The 22,659-nt window shown below is 40.9% G+C and overlaps 1 protein-coding gene across 16 annotated transcripts in view; it reads right to left on the bottom strand.

The window, feature by feature from the left end:
* LOC107269260 (thyrotroph embryonic factor) overlaps positions 1-22,659 on the bottom strand; it is a 69,691-nt gene that overhangs the window by 30,010 nt on the left and 17,022 nt on the right. For 2 of the 16 annotated variants that reach the window (XM_025086544.1, XM_025086552.1), the window contains exons 1-2: positions 11,839-12,737; positions 6,359-6,388 (exon numbers count right to left, since the gene is read on the bottom strand). The exons of 1 other annotated variant lie outside the window; for it this stretch is intronic. In XM_025086544.1, the coding sequence (XP_024942312.1) occupies positions 6,359-6,388; positions 11,839-12,148 (340 nt within the window). In that variant the 5' untranslated portion in view covers positions 12,149-12,737. Of the gene's footprint in view, positions 1-6,358; positions 6,389-11,838; positions 12,936-13,705; positions 13,897-20,126; positions 20,421-22,659 lie in introns of those variants that run through there. 13 more of the 16 variants (XM_025086542.1, XM_025086541.1, XM_025086540.1 and 10 more) reach the window with 13 other exon arrangements.

Genomic DNA, 22,659 nt, shown 5'->3' on the forward strand with positions numbered 1-22,659 from the left:
TCTTTTTTTTTTTTTTTTTTTTATTCAACCCAAGTACCACACAGTCATCCGGTGCACGGGTACTGAAGTTATATCCCATTGACTTTTGCGAGTATCAATTTTTTTTTGACACTATCAAACTGCAACACGTAAGAGAGATTCGGAAGAAGAAAAAATGGCGAAACAAAAGATATCCCGAGCACGTTTTTAGCTGCCGCGTGGCCACCAGTCTGTGACTAATGAATTCGAGACGTTTAACTATTTTCTAACCAGCACTTGCCCGGGTCCTACCAATAGGTTTGCTTTCGTCGATTTATTCGCACGAGAAAAAAAATACACTGCCACTCGTTTTCACGAAAGCGAAATTTTACGAGACAACAAATCGTACCGCGAGCCGATCGCCGATTATTTTGATCGATTACGAAAATTGTTCATCCGCGACCTTTACGCGGTTCTACGGCAAGTAACCGCTTCCTAGACTGTCTCTGTTCGTCCTATACCCTGGAACAAGGATGACGACAGGTAATTGCTGGAGTTTCCTGACTAAAGGTTAACGCGGAGGATCGCCTCGATGCGAACGGAACGAGAATACTGCAACAACCTGTTGATCCTGGCCCCTTTCACTCCTATCATCCACGAGCAGTACTAAGTGCTATATATATATATATATATATATATATATACAGGGTGTAATTTCGCAATGACAATTCCTCAGGCAAACGCAACAGCCACGTGAACAAGTGTTCCTGAAGGAATCAAAACGCCACCTGTGTGTATCTATGGCTTGGAGAACTCCACTGGTTCCGTATTAAAAAGCAACGACAATTTGGACGGTTTATTGCGTAAGTCCTTTTTTCATTCCAGAAAACAGCGAAACTTGCCCTGAAGTGTATAAAGGAGGGGGTACTGGTGGAGGATGATGAAAAAAAAAAAAAAGTGAGAACACAACAAAAACTTGGCTCGCCTCCCATGGCGATTGGCTTGGGCCACGGCAACGATGGAGAACCGTGGCATTTCACTAACTGGAGAAAGTGGCCGAAAGCGGTTCTTTGCCGGCCCGGGCCATACGAGCAATCATGGTTGCTCAACGGGTACCAGTCGGTCAGATCTTGCCAAATCTTATTCCTGGACTTTTAATGCCTTGGACAGTTAAAAATATGCTGGCTGTGGGTATGTATGTATATACATATTTTTTAAATTGCTGTGTTAGATTTATGAAAAAAAAAAAAAAAAAAATTTTTTTATAAGGGATTATAATATTGAAGCATTTCGGCAATGTTTGATAAATAGAGGCAATTCAATGTAAACAAAGTCACGTACTTCATGAGATATTGGTAGAAGAAATCATTGCGCAATGTAAGCGACTATGATGTCGCTGATCGTAATGGCACTTCATGTCAGTCGTCAATTATCGCTGGGAAGTAACCAGTAAACTTTGATAGACAACCATCGAGCATATCTGTATACTCAGGGATGAGTAGTTATTTATCTGAAGATCAATTTACAACGCGCGACAACTTGGTCAGCGATCGCGATATGAGAATGAATTGATGAATGGTTTTGCGAGATGAGTTTAATCGTATTGATTAATAATCCGATCTACATTCAGTTACAGGCTATTAATGGTACGTTGGATATATGGCTATATGGATACCGACGTACATGTGGAGTCGCCTTAAGAAGCGTCAGGCGAAGATCCTAGATATATAGAAACGTCTAGTTTATAACGTTCTGTATCTGCGCGTACGATGAAGTCTTTTATTCTATGCAAGTCGGACGATTCTACTGTGGACTATGTAGTTCAATGTATACGGGCGGATCCACACGTGGGAGCTTTGTCGGTGAAGCTTCTTCGCGCCTTTGTAAACTCGCCACGGCAACATCTGTGCGTCAGCTGTTAAATTGCTCGGCGAGTCGTGTGCTAGATCAAAAGAGCGACTTGGATCGCGAAACGTGAGGCCATTTTGAAATTTGAGTTTCAATGGAAAATAGTAAAAAAAATAAATTGAAAAAAAAAAAGAACGTTCGTGAATTTTGTTCTTGAAATGCAATTAAAGCGGAAGAAAAAGAAGGAAATATACGAGTAAGCAGGAAATTGTAAATCCATCTTTTTTTTTTCAAAATAGATAAGAAGTCTGATAAGAATTAACCGTTAGATAGACTCCTCTCGCGCCTACGATTGATAATTTCTTATCGTACGTGACAGCGGGAAGAATTATTCAATATTAAAAAAAAAAAATACATCGACTATTCCTGAACGTCAATACGTTTACTTCGTTCTTACTAAAATATTCAAAAATCATATAGATCCTTCTCAACAGTCATTCAATACTGTGCAATATACTGTTGGTATATGACGTAGGCTTTTTTCACGTATGTCGAGCATAGTGACTCAGTGTGTGACGACCTCGCGACTGCGGCAATGGAAATATTATTCATGGTGAAGAGAAGGAAGTAGTCGGAGTATCCCATAGAATAGAAAGACTGGAGAAGTTTAACAATACAAGCTAGAATGTAAGTGGAGACGAGGAGACCTTGTGAATCTTCGAAAGACTCAAAAAGAAATTCCCGTCTTATATACTAAAAGTATAATTATAATTATCACGCCTAAGAAACATTGTGCCACCGGGTATACATAGGTGTACGATAACACGTATGAATGTACCGGCACGTGTGCCTATGAGGAAGTTTAGTAGCCACATGGTAAATGGACGCTAAGATGAAAAATTGGTTGGAAAAAAAAAGCTGAGCGAAGACAATATTTGAATATGATTTAAGGAATTTAAAAAATTGCTCGTCAAAATTGGATGAAGCCAGTTAGAGAGGAAAAAAAAGAATTACTACGTAGCACTTCTGTGTCGTTCATACTCTATGCCTAAATTCCTGAAACTGCCACCTCGCAACTTTTAATCGTTCAATTAAACAACAGCTGCGTTAGATTGGACTTTTGCATTGTTTAAGTAACATGTTAAATATGAAATTAATAAATGAGGTACTCCGTATTACTACAGATATTAATGTGCGTGCGTAGAGTGGGTTATACGTGTAATATATATATGTGCTTTCACAACTCGACACCGACAGCCAAAAATTCGGGAACTAATCTACGTCATCTTCAGCCATCCACCCTTCGTTCACGCATCCGCATTCCAATTCTCAATTCTTTTTTTTCATCGGGAACTGACGAGCTGGTATCACTTGGAGGTTGCACCTTCGAAACTCACCCAGAAAATTGGTAGGATTTTCTTGATATTGCGAGAGCAACGCGAAAACTATAAGCAAACAGCCCGGCAGTGCGAGGCAGCCCGATCGGTGTCCCAAGACTTTGACAATAGTCAAATTCGATTACTGATCATTCTGATTGGTCGAGATTCTTATCGCCGATAAATCTTATCCCTTCCCTCGAGTCCCCTTAAACTAAATCTACAGCGTTCCTTAGCGAATCGGTACGTGACTCCTGGAGATCCTCCACGGCCGCTTCCCCAGGTCATTGGGCGACAGCCTAGCACCGCATCCTTAACCCAGATCAGGGGGTTCCCCCTGTCCTTAACCGTACCAAAACTCTATCTCCGCCCGCTCTACAGCCCTTTGCCCATCTACAGCGGCCCCTGGGCGCCCATATCTCAGCCGGACCTCTGCCGGTCCGTGAAGACGTCTCCGTCGGGCGTCCCCTCGGTACGTCGGGACTGTCTCTCCACGGCAGATTCGAGGACCTCGACCTCAACTCAAAATAACAGATTTTCCCGAGAACCTTGACGTATCTGTACGAATAGATCCGAGAGCGCAGCTTCTGATCGGGCTGGCGACTCGAAGGGAACCAGAAAGCAAGAACGTTATCTCAATCGGTAGCTGGAGTCACCTTGTGACCGTAAGTCAAAAAATCACGTCACAATATACATATATGCTTCAAGCAAGATGTGGCAATGGCGTGTCATGGCGTAGCGTGCCCGACGGTATGGAAGGATAATCCCATGCGGTTGACGGTCGGGTTTCATGTTTCCCAGTGGGCCGGGTTCTTGGCTACCTAGACAGGAATCGACGGGGTCCGAGAGTTGATCGTCAAGTGGATGAAATTAATTAAAAAAAGAAAAATTAAGAGGTAATAAAAAAAGTGAGGAATAAAGATATTAAAAATTCTATAACATCGTATATATGTATTTAAAAAATTCGATTGATTATCGATTAATTTTAATAAAACGTGTGCATGCGTATAGAAGTGTAGATATATGTATATTGTACTAAGAAAACGTTACCGAATCACAGTGCCTATCGTTTATTGGCATATCAAACACACGTCACAGCCAGACAAGCTGAGCAAACCCTGTTTCTATCGATACAGCCAAGTTCTCATGAAACTACCAACTAATAAACCTGGACAAATATCAATTATCTCGCACGAGCAACCACATTCACGGTACAGGATCATAATCGACGGTTATCACTCACAATGTACAGGACATGAAATACATAACTGTCTACCGAGGGGTTGTGATTTGGATGGTATATATTTTTGAAAATGTAAAACCAACTTTTTTACTACGAAGTTACTGACTCATGAAAAATAATTAATTCCACAGTCGATCTTGATAACTGAATATTCAAAATGCTTAAAGGCCTACTGCAATATGTGTGGTATATATATATATTTACTACACCATACTCCTACGTTGATCAAAACACGGTTTTATTACAATTTTTACTCGAAATTATGTGTTATAAGAATTTTGTATAATTAATAATAAATATAAAAGAGTCTGTTCAGTGTCTGATGATATGGTGACTTTTTTTTTTTTCAATGATCAAACGTTCACCTAATTTCCATTGTTTCCTGATCCGACTGTACATACCTGAGTAACGTCTAGTTCGAGAATCGGACGAAAGTGGCGCCACTATCGCCTCAGTTCGTTCTTTAGGCTAGGGGAGCGCATCTTCCTCATAGTTCCGTTCAAGTTTTCTGTTCCTCGGCCGAGGAAAAGTGTGCGAGGACTTCCTTCCTATTTGATATCCCGTGTACGTCTGTGCCAGACGACAACGTCACCATCGTCAGGATGAAAATAAGCTTTCATAACAAGTGCTGGACAACGTGTGTAAAAAGATATATGTATGGTGAAAGCAGCCGCGCGAAGATCGTACGTTATTGAGATTTTCCATTATTTCAACATGGCGTCCAATGTCCAAAATTATCGGGAGAAGAGTCGACAATTACTTTCGATATATAAGACAACGTGAACAATGGTGACGATACCAGTGAGATGCAGCCGATTGAAGAAGACAGGATGGGGACGGGATGTGACGTCACAAGGCCGGAGCGTTCTCTACCCGGTTTCATTTAAAATATCGCAAATGCATCTGTTGAGTCTCTACTGAACTATATATCTATATATAAGTATGTAAGAAGTATTATTCATATATATATATATATAATCGTGAATGTTTATACGCGTAATAAATAGCTGCTCGGAGACACAACAGTGGCATGCAGTTGAGCTGGTTCGTCAACGTAGTAGATATTATTACCTTTGCTAGTTTTACGCGATTAACGATGCCGCTCGTTGACTGTCGTGCAATTAACAGGCGCCGCGTACTTATAAATTATTGAGAAAGATACGCGACGGAATTCGCGAGTTTCTGTAAACGTGCTAGTAGTTTCCTTCCACTTCCTATACTGGATATATTGAGTATATGAAAAAAAGGAATTTATATATATTTTTTTTTTTTTCAATCTATTTATCCTTGCACGGTCTCCCATCTATACTACTATGATCCGTGACTCGCTAAAGTCCGAACCTGTATCCATAAGCTTACGATCGCGACGGCTGTTCGTCGTGATTTCCTGGGGTGCAGGCTCAAGAGTAAGAGTGTTTTTGGCAGTTGGTGATATCTCGGCGAAACATTGGAAAAACCGGTAGATCGGTGATGCGCTTTGAAAACTATCAATTCGAAAGTAAAACGTTTCGCGCATGAATGCCGATACTCGGTTTCACGATGTGCGCCGAGCAGCACTGTGGTTGATGGTGAATTGAGAAAAAGTGAAAGAAAAAGGGTTAAAAAGAAAACGAACGGGGAGGAAAGGAAGAAGGCGGAAATGGATGAGAAAAAGGCAGCTGATGAGGATGGCCATTTAATTTGAAAATATCAAAATGGTGGGGGGAGGGCGGTGTCAGAAAAACAGAACGGGGTGAACCAGGCGAGGAATATAGGAAAACAGGAAAAACACGTGAAAAGAAAAATTCATGAACACCATGCTATCGTAATTTGTTGTATGTGGGGTGCAGGGAGTGGAGAAGGGTGGCCGGCGTGATTACAAGATAATGCGAATTTTAGCGAGTGTAATTAATAAATAATGTAAATAATAGATGAGCTGACGATGGCCACTTACCCTTGAGTGAGGATGTTATCATGGGGTCACCTGAAAATGATATAAGTACAGTATATTTTATGAATGTTTTCCTACTGGTTTTGTATTTACTCAGAAAGTCAGAGGGCGGTATAATTATTTTGAACGATATATATACTTTTTATATATATATATATGTATATATATATGGAAATAGTACAATAAAAAATTATCTATCGTATCAGCGTTGGACGTGACGAGCGAGGGGCGTTTTGCATAGCGCGTGAAAAATGTCTAGCGTTGAAAATTTTTGTATTTACTTATTTTCCCAATTATACGAAACACTAATGAATGCATATTAGCGGGCAGTATACAAAGTGGTATATCAGTGAATTATTATATATCGCAACGAGGTTGAGTAACTTCGCGTGCTTCCTGTCTGGTTCACGAGCGAAAACTTTCTCTAAAAATAAAAGCAAGCAGACGATCCTTTTGCCCGACCGCGAACGAGCACTCGCTCTTAATTCGACGTTAATGGCGACCGCCCAGTCAAAAGGAACGCCGGGGAAAGAAAGGGCCGAAAAAAAAAGTGGGTCCGATCGAAGAGCCAAGTAAGAGTTTTTAAAATACAGTCAAAGCCGAACGAACGTCAAGAGTTATCCGCCGTGTATAACGAGCACGAAAAGTAATATGAACTTATTTTTAGTACCATTTTCAGCCGTACTCTCCTACAGCGCTTCAGTGGTTCATCGCGTACTTCGAAAGGGACAAGGACAATCCCTCGCAACGTATCATATTATTCGTCCCTTTAACTTTTCTACCGATCGTCTTCGCTCCTGCCAGATACAACACACGCCGGACATAATTCACGCGCGTATTTTCCTACGGGACACTCCTTTGCGCCGTGCAGAAGTCTGCAACGGTGAGACAACCATGAATCAACACCTCCCCTTCATCGTGCCGCGCGCGCCCGCGCATGCGCACTGGCAGCCGCGCCATTCGATGTGGGTATAAAGTCGCCATTCCCATAACTCGCATTGTTCCTGAAACTTAGCGCTCGACGACAGGAGCAAGAAGGATTATCAGTCGATGAACAGGCGACTATAGAGGTTAGAATGAAAAGATAAAAACATTTTTTAATTATTAACAAAAAAAACATCCCGAAATTTAGTCACTGACATTTTTTGCTCGATGGAAAAATGTCACGCGATGAATCCTAAAAAAATGTAATGGGAAAAAAAAAGTCTACAGGACCCTCCAACCAGGACGCGAACTCGGACTGAAGCTTGATGGAATGGACATTGCCTGTGCCGAGGGCGAGCAGGGCTGGGCCCCAGGCGCGTGGGCCCGGGTGGGCAGGGCCCCGGGGTCAGGGATCACTCCAGCGAAGAAAGAACGGAAAATGTTTCCTTCGCGAGATACTCTATCTCTTCGCATAATGCGCAAGTGGGAGGCATAGCAGGCAGCATCGTCTTTGCAGTTCGCAACCTCCGCAATAACAGTCTTTTGTCTTACGACTGGCTGCTTCGCTATGGGCTTTTTACTTCTCTCTTGGACCTTTTTTTTTTGTTAATGCTTTATTTATCTTGATACTTCTTAACGCACCAGCGTCGGAGACTTTCTTGTCTATAAGGACTCTAAGTCCGAGGTATGTATATGTATGTTAGACGTTAGACGCAGTCTGTAGAAAGTCAATTTAAATTAGCGACGGCAAGATCTAGAAATATATTATTGAACCAATCTTATGTAAACCGTACACTCGTTTATTTCTCTGTAATATAATTTATGACTAGTGTAAATTTTCTGATCCGTGAAATATGATGATTAGATAGATTGGAGGACTTTACTTGTATAATATTTGCTTTGAGTAACTAGCGATGAATTTACGTAAATTGTATAATGTAGGACAGTGTCCCTCTAATTCGATATACGATATCGACTGACTGTCGTAGGCCGTTATAAATTTTTTAAAATAATTTTATCGTTATTATTATTATTATTCGCAATTATTCTTCTATACGGACATCATATTGAATTCCAATTGATATATTGTGCACTAGGCAATGAAAGGTTCGTCAAGGATTCCTATTGCCAAGTTCTAGCCAGATCATCGATATCCGTTGGATGCTTGAGTATAATCGCGTGCTCAGGCGCACTGGTAACAATAAGAGAGGACAGACATGTGTTTATGTATACCATATATATGTATATACGTAAATGCACGTATTTCCAGCATATAGTTACACACGTGAAAGGCCGATCACGAAATGGCGAAGTACGCATTGACAAATCGCGCATTCTTTGTTGAGAATGAGTATACTAGCTGTATATGTATATATACACACAGGCGCATCCGTTATCACGTATCTCCATCATTTTTTCTTTCTTTCTCCTCTTCCCTCTTTTTTCTCCATAAGAATCCTTAAGTGCAACGAGTCGTCAGTGTGATCTCGTGACATCATCCATCTCCCATGTGCATAAATGCATTTTGCTGGATGATCTTCAGTCTCGTCCACAGACTGTAGCGTAGATGGGTAACTGTCGAAATTACAAAAAGCTTGGCGCAGCGCCACCGCGGCGGCGTTAGGTACTTGGCTCAGCATTTAATAAGACTGGCAGCCACGGTTTAGAATTTTACGTAAGACTCTGCCGAGTTTACGAATAAATCCGTAAAACCAATTGATTCCGGTTTAATTAGCAAGTCATCGATTGACCAGTCCTTTCTCTTAAACTCTCATTCAGTCAAGCAGGACGTATTTTTCGCGATACTTTTTATTTTCAATATGGCCGCCGAGGTGGGTTTTCACTCTGGCTCGCATGAGACGCTCGATAAGCAATGCTCGAACGTGCGCCGAACAAATGTGAAAGATTACCCGTAGAATCGCATCCTGTGAATTGCAGTCGCATATTGTAAACAGCGTCCACTGTTATCCTAGAATGCTGTATTATCCTCGGCAGCGAGATGGAACGCCTTGGTGTCCTTGGATCTAGTCCACGTGCGTTGCCCATCCTCCGCCGCGTATTAACACGGGACAATCAAGCGATCCTATAGTCGGTGCGACACGATTGGCAAGTTGTTTCATTGGTTGGAAAATTAATTAAAAATGATTTTCTTTTTTTCTTTCATAACCTCTAACACTTCACTGACAGACACAAGAAACCTGATTTGAAAAATCCTCTAACGATAGAATTCCAACGCATTTCGATCGGTTCTCAACTAATTGCAATTGATTCTACAGCAACGACATCTACTGGGATACGCTACAACAGCCGACTTAAGGCGGGTTCACATTTGATGAATTTTTTTTTCCGTTAAATTAACGAACGCAAACTATTGTCACGATCGGCACCGACGTGAATAAATTCTTTGCGACACAAAGGGAACGATTACACTTCGATACCGGGAAACAATCGCTACATGCATATTCCTCTACTTCTTCTATTCCAACTTATGGTTGTTTCTTCTTTCATTTATTTGTTCTTTTTTTTTCTCTTACCTTCTTACGGTACGAGTCTCTCCTGCTGGACGTCTCTTATTTATTTCTTTATGGCAACGCAATAGTTTCTCGTAACCGTCTACGATCACGGCCGTCCCTGTGTGGAAAGGCGCCTTGAGGACTTCGAGATACCTCTAATGAAACGGTCACGATTTTATACCTGCCGCTGAAACTAACTCGTACATCTGAACCCGGCTTAAAAATCTACTCGACGACGCAGTTCTATTTGTTTACGATGGCGTAGAAATACATTGAGGGAACAAGGAGGATCTTCAATGTCAGCTACCACTAATAATATCGCACGGCACTACTAGTTTGTTTATATTGCGTAGAATCGGAGGTAAATGAAAATTCGCCTGTATCATTGATCCATTTCAAATAATTTTATCGCTTCTCAACGACAACAAAAAAATATATCACCAAAAGTTCACTCGATGCTATTCGTGAAAAGGAGATTGTCGCGTCAAGCCGCGTTTTCAAAGCGTCCTACTCGCATTATAATAAATCACGAAACTGTCTCTAGGACGTGTTTAGTCTACGCGGCAAGCGATACGGATCTCCCGATATTTAGGCTACCGATTGCAAATGGCGTCACTCGCCCACACAGCTACGATTAATAACACAACAGTCACCGTATCGAATCTTAAGACGAGTTTGCAAACGAGAACGATGTATCGATATCGATGATAATCGATTGTAACATAAATAAAAATCCATCAAACGCTTCTTGTATCGTGCGCATAATAGAAAAATTCAATTCTCTCTTCTTTATGCGGTATGACTTGCTAAGCAAACCCAATAAAATAATGGAATCTCGCCGTAATAGTCGAGATTAGATACAGTTTCCATGTAGCACTTTATTTAGCCAATGGACGAGCGTCGCTTACCCCATACAATTTCCATAGAGCTGGAGCAACGGAATAACGAAAAATCTTGAACAATATAATTCAGCGGGAGGAGAAAGAAAAAGAAAGTGAATAATAATACATTTACGTACTCTATATGATCGAGAGAGAAAACAAAAATTTAAGATCCATCCAATAAAGTACGTACGACCAAGAAGGTTACTGCGACAGGATTCCGCTGGACCAATCCCATCGCGCGAGATTTCCACTGAAAATGCAATCTCAAGATATACTAAGAATTTTGCATAACAAGACTAGTCAATCTCAATACCCAAGCATTTTATTTAAGGGTGTATACACAATGCAACATCCATACAGTTGAATTATCTTCTTTTTCCATATTCCACGTACTGGGATATATGCTCCTGTTATGCTTACGCAGTTATGTATATATATATATATATACACACACGTATCCTAACCAGAGACATTTCGTACTGTAAATTATTCATGGGGGGGTATCTATCTGTTGCTTCTATGTGGAAAATAACCATACAGCCTTTATTATTTCTCTGTTCCAGCAGTAAGGCGGCACTTGGCATTTATTAAAGAGCCAACCCGATACATGTGAACGTGAATTCATTTAATTTTCATGCAGTACGCATTAAAACGACATTTACGCTTACTAATCGATATACTGAGACAGACGCCGCCTACCGCCTTCTTCGTAACCTCCCCCCCACCTACATCACGCGACGGAAGGAAAGTAGGAAAGAAGAAAAAAAGTGTAACAGGTAAAGGAGGGGGGAGACGAATGGGGGATAAGATATTGTCGATAGAAAAAAAGAAAAATCTCCAGGGTATAGCGAGTGCTTCGTGCTTTTATCTGTTACAGGTAATAACGTTGGTATCCCTTATAGCGAGTATACGTGAATGATCCATTTTGTGATTGGCGTGTATCCAATGGACTTGGGATTGATGGATTACATAATTAAATGAAAATTATCCTTAATAAGGATGAAGTTCATGTGATTTCCCACGAGGTCAATTGAGGTTAAAAAAAAATATATGGGAGCTAACGTGTCTCTTGTGTTATAACGTGCAGTTATGGTACATGTAAACACTGAACTAGTCTAACGTCGAACATTGATAGGTCACAAGGGTTAATCTTGAGGGATACCTGGGCTGCCGTAGGAGGAAGGCCTTCTTGAAGTCATCTGTCCACGTGGATGATGATGGTGGTGATGATGATGATGTTGCTGCTGCTGATGGTACTGATGCTGCTGATGCGACGGGGTCGGCTGGACCGATGGCAGCTGTAACTGATGCTGCTGGGAATTCGTCAACGAGGTTGCGGTCATTTGTAACGATTGCTGATACTGGGGATGATGACCGTGATGAGGATGGGGATTGGGCCAGACGTAGTGGTGCTGCCAGGAGGCGCCTGGGTCAGTGATAGGCGCCATACCAGACCCCTCTTCGCTCCCCATTCGCGTCCACTGGGTATCGCCTGTCGTGATGACTTTTATGACTTCGGTCCTGCGGCCTTGTCTAAGGGTTTTCCAAGTTATCGGGTGGCTTTACTTAACCAGGCTTGATCCTGTACTCGGCGTGAATGGTGGCTGAGACGAAGAAGAATTGAGACCGAAGAAGGAAATCAGTCGATTTTATGACTCCTGATGATGCTGTCCTGTGTTGTTACGACGAATAACATTTTTATGAGATATTTATTATTATAAGATGCGCACTTCTTTTCCTTATGGAGAACAAAGGAGTCATACGTCATTTGTCATTCTAGTAGTTTTCAAGTCACTCTTTTTTATTTATTGATTTTTCTTTTACACCTTTGCTTCTCTTTTACTTGCTGCTGGTCAAAGTTCACGGTTTTAACTTTGATTATCGGTCCCCAATGTATTTCGCTTTAGAACCTGAAAGCGTCAAGCCGCGAAGACACGCTATGTCGATATACAGGAATGCCGTAGAAGCTTCATCGGGCGAAGATTTGGCATGTTTGATGTTTAAGGTTCTATTTTCTTTCTTTCTATCTCTACAGTATTCTCTCTTACGGTATTCATTCGATCCGATACTCGCGCAGCACTGTACGAAACGGTTACGTTAATGCAGATTCGAAAAATATCATACTTCGGAATAGGGACTTCTAGTGATTTTTGGAAATTATTCAAATTCTATTTTCATACGCACAGTGTATGGTAATACGAGTGATAATTTTAGGATCGGTGAAAATTTTCAATTACGATTTTTTAAGTTAGCAATAGCCCATTAAGGATTACGTATGAATTCGAAAAGACGAGTTTTACATATTCAACGAATGCGTTAAATGGGTTAAGATCGTTGAATTAGAAAAAAAAAAACAAGGCAAAGGACAAAGGAACGCAACTGCTAACATCTCGAGGTAATGTCTGCCCACGCGCCATTATTATTACTGCATGCTTACCGATTCCTCAGCGTGTAGGAATCCTATCTAACTTCGTAGATCGATCATACGGTGAGAGAGGGAAAAAGATTCGAAAAAATACACGACACTTGGAAATACTGATTACACGACGTAAATCGATCTTGAGAAGTAAGATAGGTCCAGTATGATTCAACAATTGAAAAGGCCTTTAAGGATTAATACAACAATCAGATGATACAACCAGATCGTATAGTGCACGGACGAGGAAGAGGATCAGAAACAAGAGTACGTTGGAAGCCGTGGAAAGATAAGGTAGAAAAAAAAGAAAGAAAAAAAAACCAGTGCTTGCGACAAAAGTTAAAAAAGTTAGAGAATCGTAAGAAAAATGACGAAGATAAATTAAGGGTTCCTAAACGCAAAAATTTCCTAAGCATAAACTTATGGCGGCAGAGACCGATTAACATAGATTCACAGCTGCCTAAGAGAACGATGTGCGTATACGTCGACAGGCTCAGATCTCAGATTGAGGTTATGGGAGTTTTTGTGCAAGGAACCGCTTACGATAGACAAGGTTATAGAAGCAAAAACGTTAATTAATGCTACGTCCCCATCAGAACTGTCGGCGTCCTACGATTTTAAGCTGCTGGCAGCGTTGTAAACACGCCCAAGGAGTAGGAGGACGATCAGGAACGAAGCACGACGATGTTTGTATAAACGCAGAGAGAACTGTCGCGTCGGCACGGTACGTCGCGAACGAACGTCGAAGGTACGCGTTTATTTACTTCGTTGAACTTCGTCTTCCTTTCGGTTCTCTTAACGGACGCGAGTCGCGCGACAGTGCTGACATCTAGCGAACCACCGGCAAGGAAAAATCACGGCGATTCGAGTGCGGACTGCGTGGAAAGCCGGACTCGCGTTGACTGAGTCTTGCTGAGGGTTGAAGCAGCGGACGGAGGGGAGAAACGGGGTTGCTTCGTATCTCCAGTGGAGAGACCGAAGGGAGGGCTTGCAGCGGGAAGAGCCACGTGCACCAGCAGGCACGTTCCCGAGTCACGTGTAGCCAGCGACTAACCCCACCTTTTTTTTTGTTCTATTATTTCTCCTCGTCCGCTGCTACCTTTACGTTGCTTAGAATTGACAGCGTCTACGGTATTCCTATTATATGGGATACGTCGCTTTACTTTTTCATTATTGCGTATTTCTCGTATTTTCGACCCCGCCGCCGCCGCTCTACCGAAATACCGACTCTGAGAGTAAGTTTCGATACTTTCGATTAAAATTTAACCTGTTGATAAATCCCCAGCTAACCTATAATTTTCATGTTTTAGGAGTCTATCCGCAGGTTAAATTTTATCCGAAGGTAAAGAACTTGGCCGTAACATCGCTGTTACTCGAAGTCATGGTTAAAGTCGTGAGTGTCGCTGGTGAAAAGAATTGTTGTTGTTGGTCTTTTTTATATTGCACATTTAATTCGTTCCTTGACTATCTGTATCAAGGTATCTTTGCACGGGACGAATTATAGCGTTCTATTTTTATTAATGCAAATCGTTAAGGCTCGAAAATGCGCCCAGTCACGCTTTGGTGCGATGCGTATCGCGTGACGACCGAGCACCAGGTACATAACTCAATTACGGGCGATACGAAGTTCGTTTTAAAAGAGAATGACGAAAACGAAAAAGTTTTGAAAAACTCGCGTGTCCGTGCACTTCATAAATTTTGTATATTCATATACGCCGATTCTCTCGGTACCTTTTTCAAACAGACGGTTTCTAGAAAATTCCAAATAATTTTTCACGTCTTCTCGATGGACACACAAAAATAAGGCAATTCGTCCAGCAGCCCAGTGCGATAATTACGGCCTCCATATTATACCTGTTAACACGTATCTTGTCTGTGCAATAATGCATCGAAATTTCAGAATCAAGTAGCTGTTCGCGTCCCGACGCAGTTACGAGAGCGTTCGAGTCCCGAGTACGTTGAACTGTCCTGACCTGACCTGCGACAACCGCAACGTGTTCTCGGCCGATAAACACTCGTATATCAGAGTAATCTCATGCGCGAATCATTGTAATCGCCCGACGACTAGGAAATGCAGGTGTTACGGGAGAATCCGTCTGGTCTTGGAGAACGTGGGACAAGATAAATAAAATATCAAGTAAAAAAATTCGAATAATAATAATAAAAGGTGAAAAAACTCGAATCAAAGTCAGTTATGTTATACATAGAAAAAAAATTTTTAAGGTTATGTCTGATCAAACGCTAATGCTCGTCAGTATATAAATGCACGAATAAAATATACCATAAGATCCAGATCCAAATACGTACAAATCCAAAGTCTGTCACAAGTCGGAAGAACGTCTTTGAAAAGTTAAAAATTTTCTTCTACCCGTTACCTGTACCTTGAGGTCTTCCTCGCACGTGGAGTCTGTCGCTGCCTTGAGAACGAAAAGCTAAGCTCTCGCCCGTACCTCTCGTGACAGCTGATATTCTTTCGTTAATTCTTTTTTTCCTTTTTGTCCACATTAATTCTTGCGCATCAACCCGTTTCCCGTATTCTCCTTCGCTTTACTTCGCCAGCCTCCATCCGTCTGTCTCTACTGGCTCTGCGCTACGGTCGACCCGGTGTGGGAAAGCGCGCGACATAAATCATTAATAATTACGGGAGAGCCGAGTTGCCCTCGGACAGCCGCATAATATCTTGTGGACGAGGCTTAAGGGAGTGCAAGATGAAGAGCCTCGTACTTGTCGTACCTGACTCCCAGTGGCGTCACGTAGGATTGACCAAGGATTTCTTGACCTCGGCCAACGATGCAGGATACCGAAGACTTTTTTTGGGGGGAAATTAAGGATTTTCCAATATTTACATTTTTATTGTGACTTTTAGGTATAAAAAAATTTGCGTAACTTAAATAATATAACGATTATTGACATATTCGATTACATTGAAATTAACAAGGATCATTATTAAATGCGTTGATTAGATTACGTACACGTGAAATATCGCTAACGAGCAACAAAGGTCAGAGGTCAAAGTCAATCGAGATCCTAGGAAGGATAATAAAATATCGGCATATATTACCGGCACCTTTCGCTCGGACAGGTCATTTGATTAATTAGCTGCGATTAATTAAGCAGTAGGAATATTTTTTGGCAGATTTATCAAACTTGAGATATATCATTTTTAGGGGTTTGCGATGCAAACTGATAAGAGGTTTGTGACTGATAAATTTAATGGACGAGAACAATGCGATGTTAAAGTAGGACGGATCTGGTGGGAACGAAGGGTGCTCCTGTGATCCCGAACACGTTTCTTGCCCGTGACCTTATTTAGGACACACAATGGTAGTAAATTTATCTGATTGTAACCTAAAAGAAACAATTTCAAATTAATTAAATCAATGGTTGACGTACAGAAATCCAATAACAATCCTTTTGGATGATAAACCGGTCAGGGTTCACGGGGAGGTGGCTAGGGGTTAACCCCCCATATCTCACGCTCCTGGCAACGTGAGCCCATGGCTCGCATTTACACCGATCTTCGTTCTCGCCGTCCAGAAATTCATTTAGAATTCCGAAGCTGTGCGCGGGCAAATAATTAATAATGAAATCTTAATTAAGGCTCGTTTGTTTCCCTAAACGGGTCAATATAGGCTTTATACGAAAATTTGAGAAAATTTTTCAAACCTACGCACGTACAATGACTATTCATGAGTATTAATGAATTTTGAAAAATTTTGTATTTTTCAATTTTTGAAAATTTATTATTAACGATGTCACGTATCCGGGTCACGTGGACGGATTCAAGCCCGCTTTGCATGGCAGCCACACTGACGCACGTTGGTCGCTAAGGGTTGAATATGTGTCGGACGTGATCGCGGGTAAAAGAGTGACGGGGCATTCGCGTCGATCGAACAGTTGCAGTTGGTTGAGAATCCACCTAGAGGAGATCCAATTATAAAAACGGCTGAGGTCGGAGTCAAGTTCGTAGGTTGCATGGCGAGGAGGTCGTCGCTGATTGCAAACTGGGATTTGTGGATATGACTTGAATTAATGAAAATCCAATGGGGGATCATTCAAAAATTTCAGCTACCAGATGATGAAGAAAAAAAAAATTTTCAAACGCTCTTACTCATACTCCAAGATAATCCGAAAGGCTCCCTGCAAAGGTCGGAGGTCAGGTGGGTTGATTCTAGGAGAATTCAGTTTTATTGGGCGAAATGGTAAAGGAAGAAAGAAAGTTCCCCACTGCACAAGGGCCGAGTGACGTCATGCGTGTCAAGCGCCGTAGAGGATGCGAAGGTAGGGCTCGCGAACAATTTATATTTTAATCGGGTAGCGGCTGACGGGGATGGTTTATCAGCGGGATGACAGGCGATGTCCGCTCGTCCCATCTACTCATCTCTTCAGTGTCGTATGAGAGGGAGAGAGAGAGAAATATTGTTCTCTTTTATATATATATATATATTTTTTTATATTTATATTTAAATATAACATCAGCCAAGTGGAAAATGTAGGGGAGACGCCGTCGCTCGATAGTCTACGTATATTCCTCCTGTCTTGTTCAGCTGGACTCTTTTACTTCTACAAACAATTCTATAGTCCAGTGTATATTGTACGATGAACTTTGAAAGAGCCTGTAAACAGATAGATCCCTGATCAACGAGATCGGATTATATCCAGTATCTATAGAGTTTATATAAAATCCAATGTGGTGCTGTGTGTTGTGTATATATATAGAGTGCGCGTATTCTGGGTACAACCTTACAAAGATTCTTAAGCAACGTGATTTCTCGAAGATAGCAATTAGTAAAGGAGCGCGAGACGCCCGTGTCGCAGTTTCGTATTCACGGAATTAATTTTCGTTTGGACGGTGGGTATATCGATAGCGAGCGAATCTGGCGTCTCACTCAGCCCCCTTTCGAAGGGAGGGTGTGGTCACGTGGCCGGCCACGTGCTAGCGCGGCGTGCCTTCCTCCCCGTTCATCGGTACGGCTACCCCCCTATCCCCCGTACACAGCAACACGTGGGCGTCCGTGGCCGTTGGTTTGCCAACATTTTCAAAGCGCGACCATAGAATCCGTTTCCACTTATGTATACCAAATTGTGTATACTCATTTCTGTGCTGCGTATACAGCAGGAGAATATACCATAGGAAAATATATCGATATATTATGTGTTGTGTATATAAAATTTTTTCCCTCTTTTCTTTCTCTCAAAATCCGTTTTTTGTTACGTAATAGTTACGAAATTCCTAAATCATCACGGCAAGCCAATTAATTCTTCGATACGGGGTCAGAGCTCAAAACTCATTGGCGAAATCGGAAAACCGGGGGACGCTTCGTTGGGGCGGATTTCGATTGTGCGAACCAGTTTCGGGAGAATTGGGACGAAAAATAGAAAATTAACGAGGGAAGAGGATTACGAGTTTGAAATGTATATTTTTTACCTGTAAACATAAATCGTCAATGCGACAAGGACACCGGACATGATGCACGCTCTTTGTGTAGTCATAAAGTTACATGTGCATAGACGCGACGGAATATCGTGCCGCGAATCCCGTGATTGTTCGGCATCGCGAAGTCGCACGAGTCGCATTGGGTTTTCATGCCGGCGGATTCCCATCGAGATGATCGCCTACGCGACTACTCGTAATGGCGGAGGGCAATAGTGGTCAAGGAGAGATCGTAGAACCGTAACGGGAGCCATTACTAAGATGGGAGACTGAATGAAGAAGAGTTTAAAGGTCGCTCGGAAGATCAGAAATAAATTCCATTGAGGATGCGCCAGTAGATATGGATAAATTCCTACTATTTCTTTTCAAGGTTCAACCCCCGTCTAACGTTTATTCAGTGCGAGGCGCGATACACGTTTTTAAGTTTGCCAGGTGGGGGATTTAATGAGGATAAGCTTTATGCAATATCGAACGCAGCGCCGTCATTGGAAAATATACAAAACTTTCCGTAAACTTTGCATTCCTTAAGGATTATCACAACGTGCATCCTTGGTACGTATAGAATATTAAATTATATCCGCCATTTTGTATTTAATACCGTGCAATTAGCGTGCACAAATGTAACTGGCCCTCGAAGATTAATTAAACGAGTCTCACGTTTCCCGTGTATTTCCAAGGACGCGTGCAGAAATGAAAATAAAAAATAGCTGCATGTCTGACTTTTCACAATGTAAAACAGCAACGGCATGATATTTAATGTAAAAAGAAATTATGTAAGTTCTCGAGCGTACGACCATCAGCATATTCCATTATGTTGGTGAACTAATCATAATTAAGATTTTATATCCTTCGTAAAAGAACTATCTAATAAATAACGTACAAAGTTCACTAATTGTCTCTCGAGTATTTGCGAGTGCACGATTCCCCCATTAGCGGACGGGTGCCGATGGTAATAAATTTCCAAGATTCGTTACCAGATGCCAGCATAGTCTTCGAGCGTCAGTGCTGCGCTCTGCAGGTCGTTCTAGCAAGTTTGCTCGACTCTGCTGCTACACGCTTCGCCTTTTCTCTTTCTATTCAATAGAAGTATATATATATATATCTGTGCACACGCATCCCATCCCAACGTAAAGCCTCTTCTAACATTCCGCTTTGTACACAGGGCCGTAGGTATTGAGATATTATAAAAAAAAAAATTTCGTTAAGCCGAGAATATTCGCGGGATTTTTTCTCCATTCGAAAAGCATTAAGTTATCTACTCCCAGGTTAAGTGAATCTACGAACCACAAGCACGAATTAAAACGGGCAGTATTTTATTTTCTAGTAGAGAAAAAAGTATTTGGCCAATCATCCGACACCTAAAAGATATAAAAGTCCGACGTTCCCTATTTCCATAAGAATTAGAAATACTAGTTGGTATAAAAAATCACATCAATTTAAAACATACGATCTCTTACGAGACGAGACCGATAAAGTATCGTGTTTCACGAAACTTGCGACATATCGATCATCGCGCAATCAACAAACATTCCATTTCCATTTCCTCCAACTACATTCGATAGGTTATTATATACGAAGATACCTAATGGTCTGTTCATACCTGCATGCGTGTATCGCGAATAAATATTCCATGGTGACACGTGGGATTCGTGTGAGGATAAAACCTGCAGGACGCGGAGTATCCTTGCTGTAAATTTTTCTTCGACTGCAAAGTTACAAGTATTGCGTGGGCACATCGTGACAAGGAGCGTATATGTTAATACTGCGAAGCTGCTACCCGTTACTAGTCGTTCTAGGATCTAATTATAATTCTATAAAGCGCGACAGCCGTACAAGACGCAAACTCTTATCAGTGATCTCAGTCAGTCCACTACTGGCTCCGTGAACGTAGCTACTGTGTTATGGTTCTTCTCACGGGCGAATCCTCGTCGCGCGATGCCATAGCTAAGCCAACGACCAATGGGAGCGTAGCTTTAGAATGGTAAGGTAGAACACCGGCTGTCTGGAGTACGTTCAGAAATCTGTCTAGACTCGACTCTAGTATCGTTCTATCCTCTTCATAGCAAATATAGTAAAAAGAAACGCCACGTGCCCGAATTACCCTGAGTAAGATTTATGAACGCACCCCTGGAGTAATGCAATACGAAACATGACAAGAACACAATTACAACAAAAATTGTTGTAATTATCTATAATCACATAAACGTTATATTCTAAAGAGACAGTGAATTGTGATAGCGACTTAAAGCCGTCGTTACACTTGTCGCTCTCATTAATCGTTAATGACACATTTAATATATCAAAGTTACGCTAACTCAATAATTAAATAAATTGTTATTACGCGTTAAAAGCATCGCGTTAGCAATTGCGAGCTAGGTAAATATTATATTGATATTCCTTTTTTTTTCTGTATTCATAATAACTACGATTATCCTCGCAGAATGCCATTTTGAGTACCTTTCGCTTTTGAGCTACTGCGCCAACCCTGAATAACCGTAAAGGCAGCTACGAGAGTAAACTGCAATTAAATCTGCATCTATTAGATGATGCAAGTTGGGAAATATAATCATTATACATTTTTTTTTAGTCAATGAAATTTCATGCAATCTCTATTACGTGAGTTAGTTTATCGCCCACTGACTGCAGTGTATTATATCATTAAAATCGTCGAAATGATCCCAGTGAACGGTGCTTAAAGTTATACAGCAGACGCAAGTGCCTCGACGCCAACCGGGTGGTGCAAGTTTTATATGTGATATGCGTAACGTTACAAATGTTAATTGCAACTGCATCTACAAATGTTTTATTAGCTCTATACCCCACTTACCCCTACCTCTGCGTCATTCGCCTTATCTATCCATTTATCTCACCTATTACATTAGTTCAATCATTTGAAAGTTGAACATGATTTCTGTCTATCATAACTACCATAGGCGACGCCAAACGCCGTTTTACGTAACGTATTAATCGCAAAATTGTATAATCGCTCTTGATCGGTGCCGGTTAAAAAGAAATCTGTAATTGCCGAGTATAAATTGTACTAACATATGAAAATAGTGGAGGCAGGCACTGGGTGGAGGTTCGGTTAATGTAAATCGTGTATACAGATTAATGGCGACTAAATTGGTTGGATCACGAGAGGGCATTTTCAAGGTATGAATATAAATTTGATATATCTCACTGGCGGATCCTTAATGATTCGTGAAAAATCATCAAATTATTTACCATCCAGTTTACCATAAATACGAAATTGAAGTAACCAAAATATCACTATATAGATATACCACGTATGTTAAAATAGCTATAATTTTTCTTCAATCTCTCTCAGCTTCTATTTGCTAAAATTTCATGAAATTTCTAGAGACCATTCCGGTCCATTAGAATGATTTTTCAATAAAAAATCGTCACTACAAAAAAAAATGTTCAATGCAAGTCTTTAAAATGTGATAAAAATCTCTGCCTCATCTCGTCCCAACGTTAATTACCTTAGATATAAAATATTTTTCCGATTGGTATTACACGAGAATATTCATGCGAAACATCATAATTAATATCCCACATAAATGTTGTATATCAATACATGGTAACGTTATAAGATAATTATTATCCTCCAACGATAAACGTAAACGTGACAAATGGGTTGTCGTACGAGAAATAAGGCAAAATAGACTCTCAAGAAATTCAAAGGTTCTTATGAAAAAAATTTGAATGAAAAAAAAAATATATATATATATATATATGCAATAAAAAAAAGACTTGCAACAAAGAGAACTACCCTAATTATCTAAGATTTTTTCAAAATTATCTATTCGCATCGGACTACCGTACCAGTTTACATATGGCTAATAATTATGGCCCGTTCATTAAAATGCATTATGATTAACGCACTAACCACTGCGACCTCCTAACGACAATCAAACTGCCATTAACGTATTTCTATCACGTAATCCAACCGACAGTTAACTTATGATTAATTGATTCCCAAGATTTGCACAAAGTCTACGTAACGCGTGTCGGTTTATTTAAGTAGCAGGGATAGGTGCTGCCGCGCGATAATTATCATTAATATCTAGATAAATCACGAGATCGTAATTAGTTTTTTTTTTTTTTTCAATTTTTATTACCATTTTTTG

This window comes from Cephus cinctus, unplaced genomic scaffold (assembly GCF_000341935.2).
Source record: "Cephus cinctus unplaced genomic scaffold, Ccin1 Ccin1_scaffold0617, whole genome shotgun sequence".
Lineage (NCBI taxonomy): Eukaryota > Metazoa > Arthropoda > Insecta > Hymenoptera > Cephidae > Cephus > Cephus cinctus.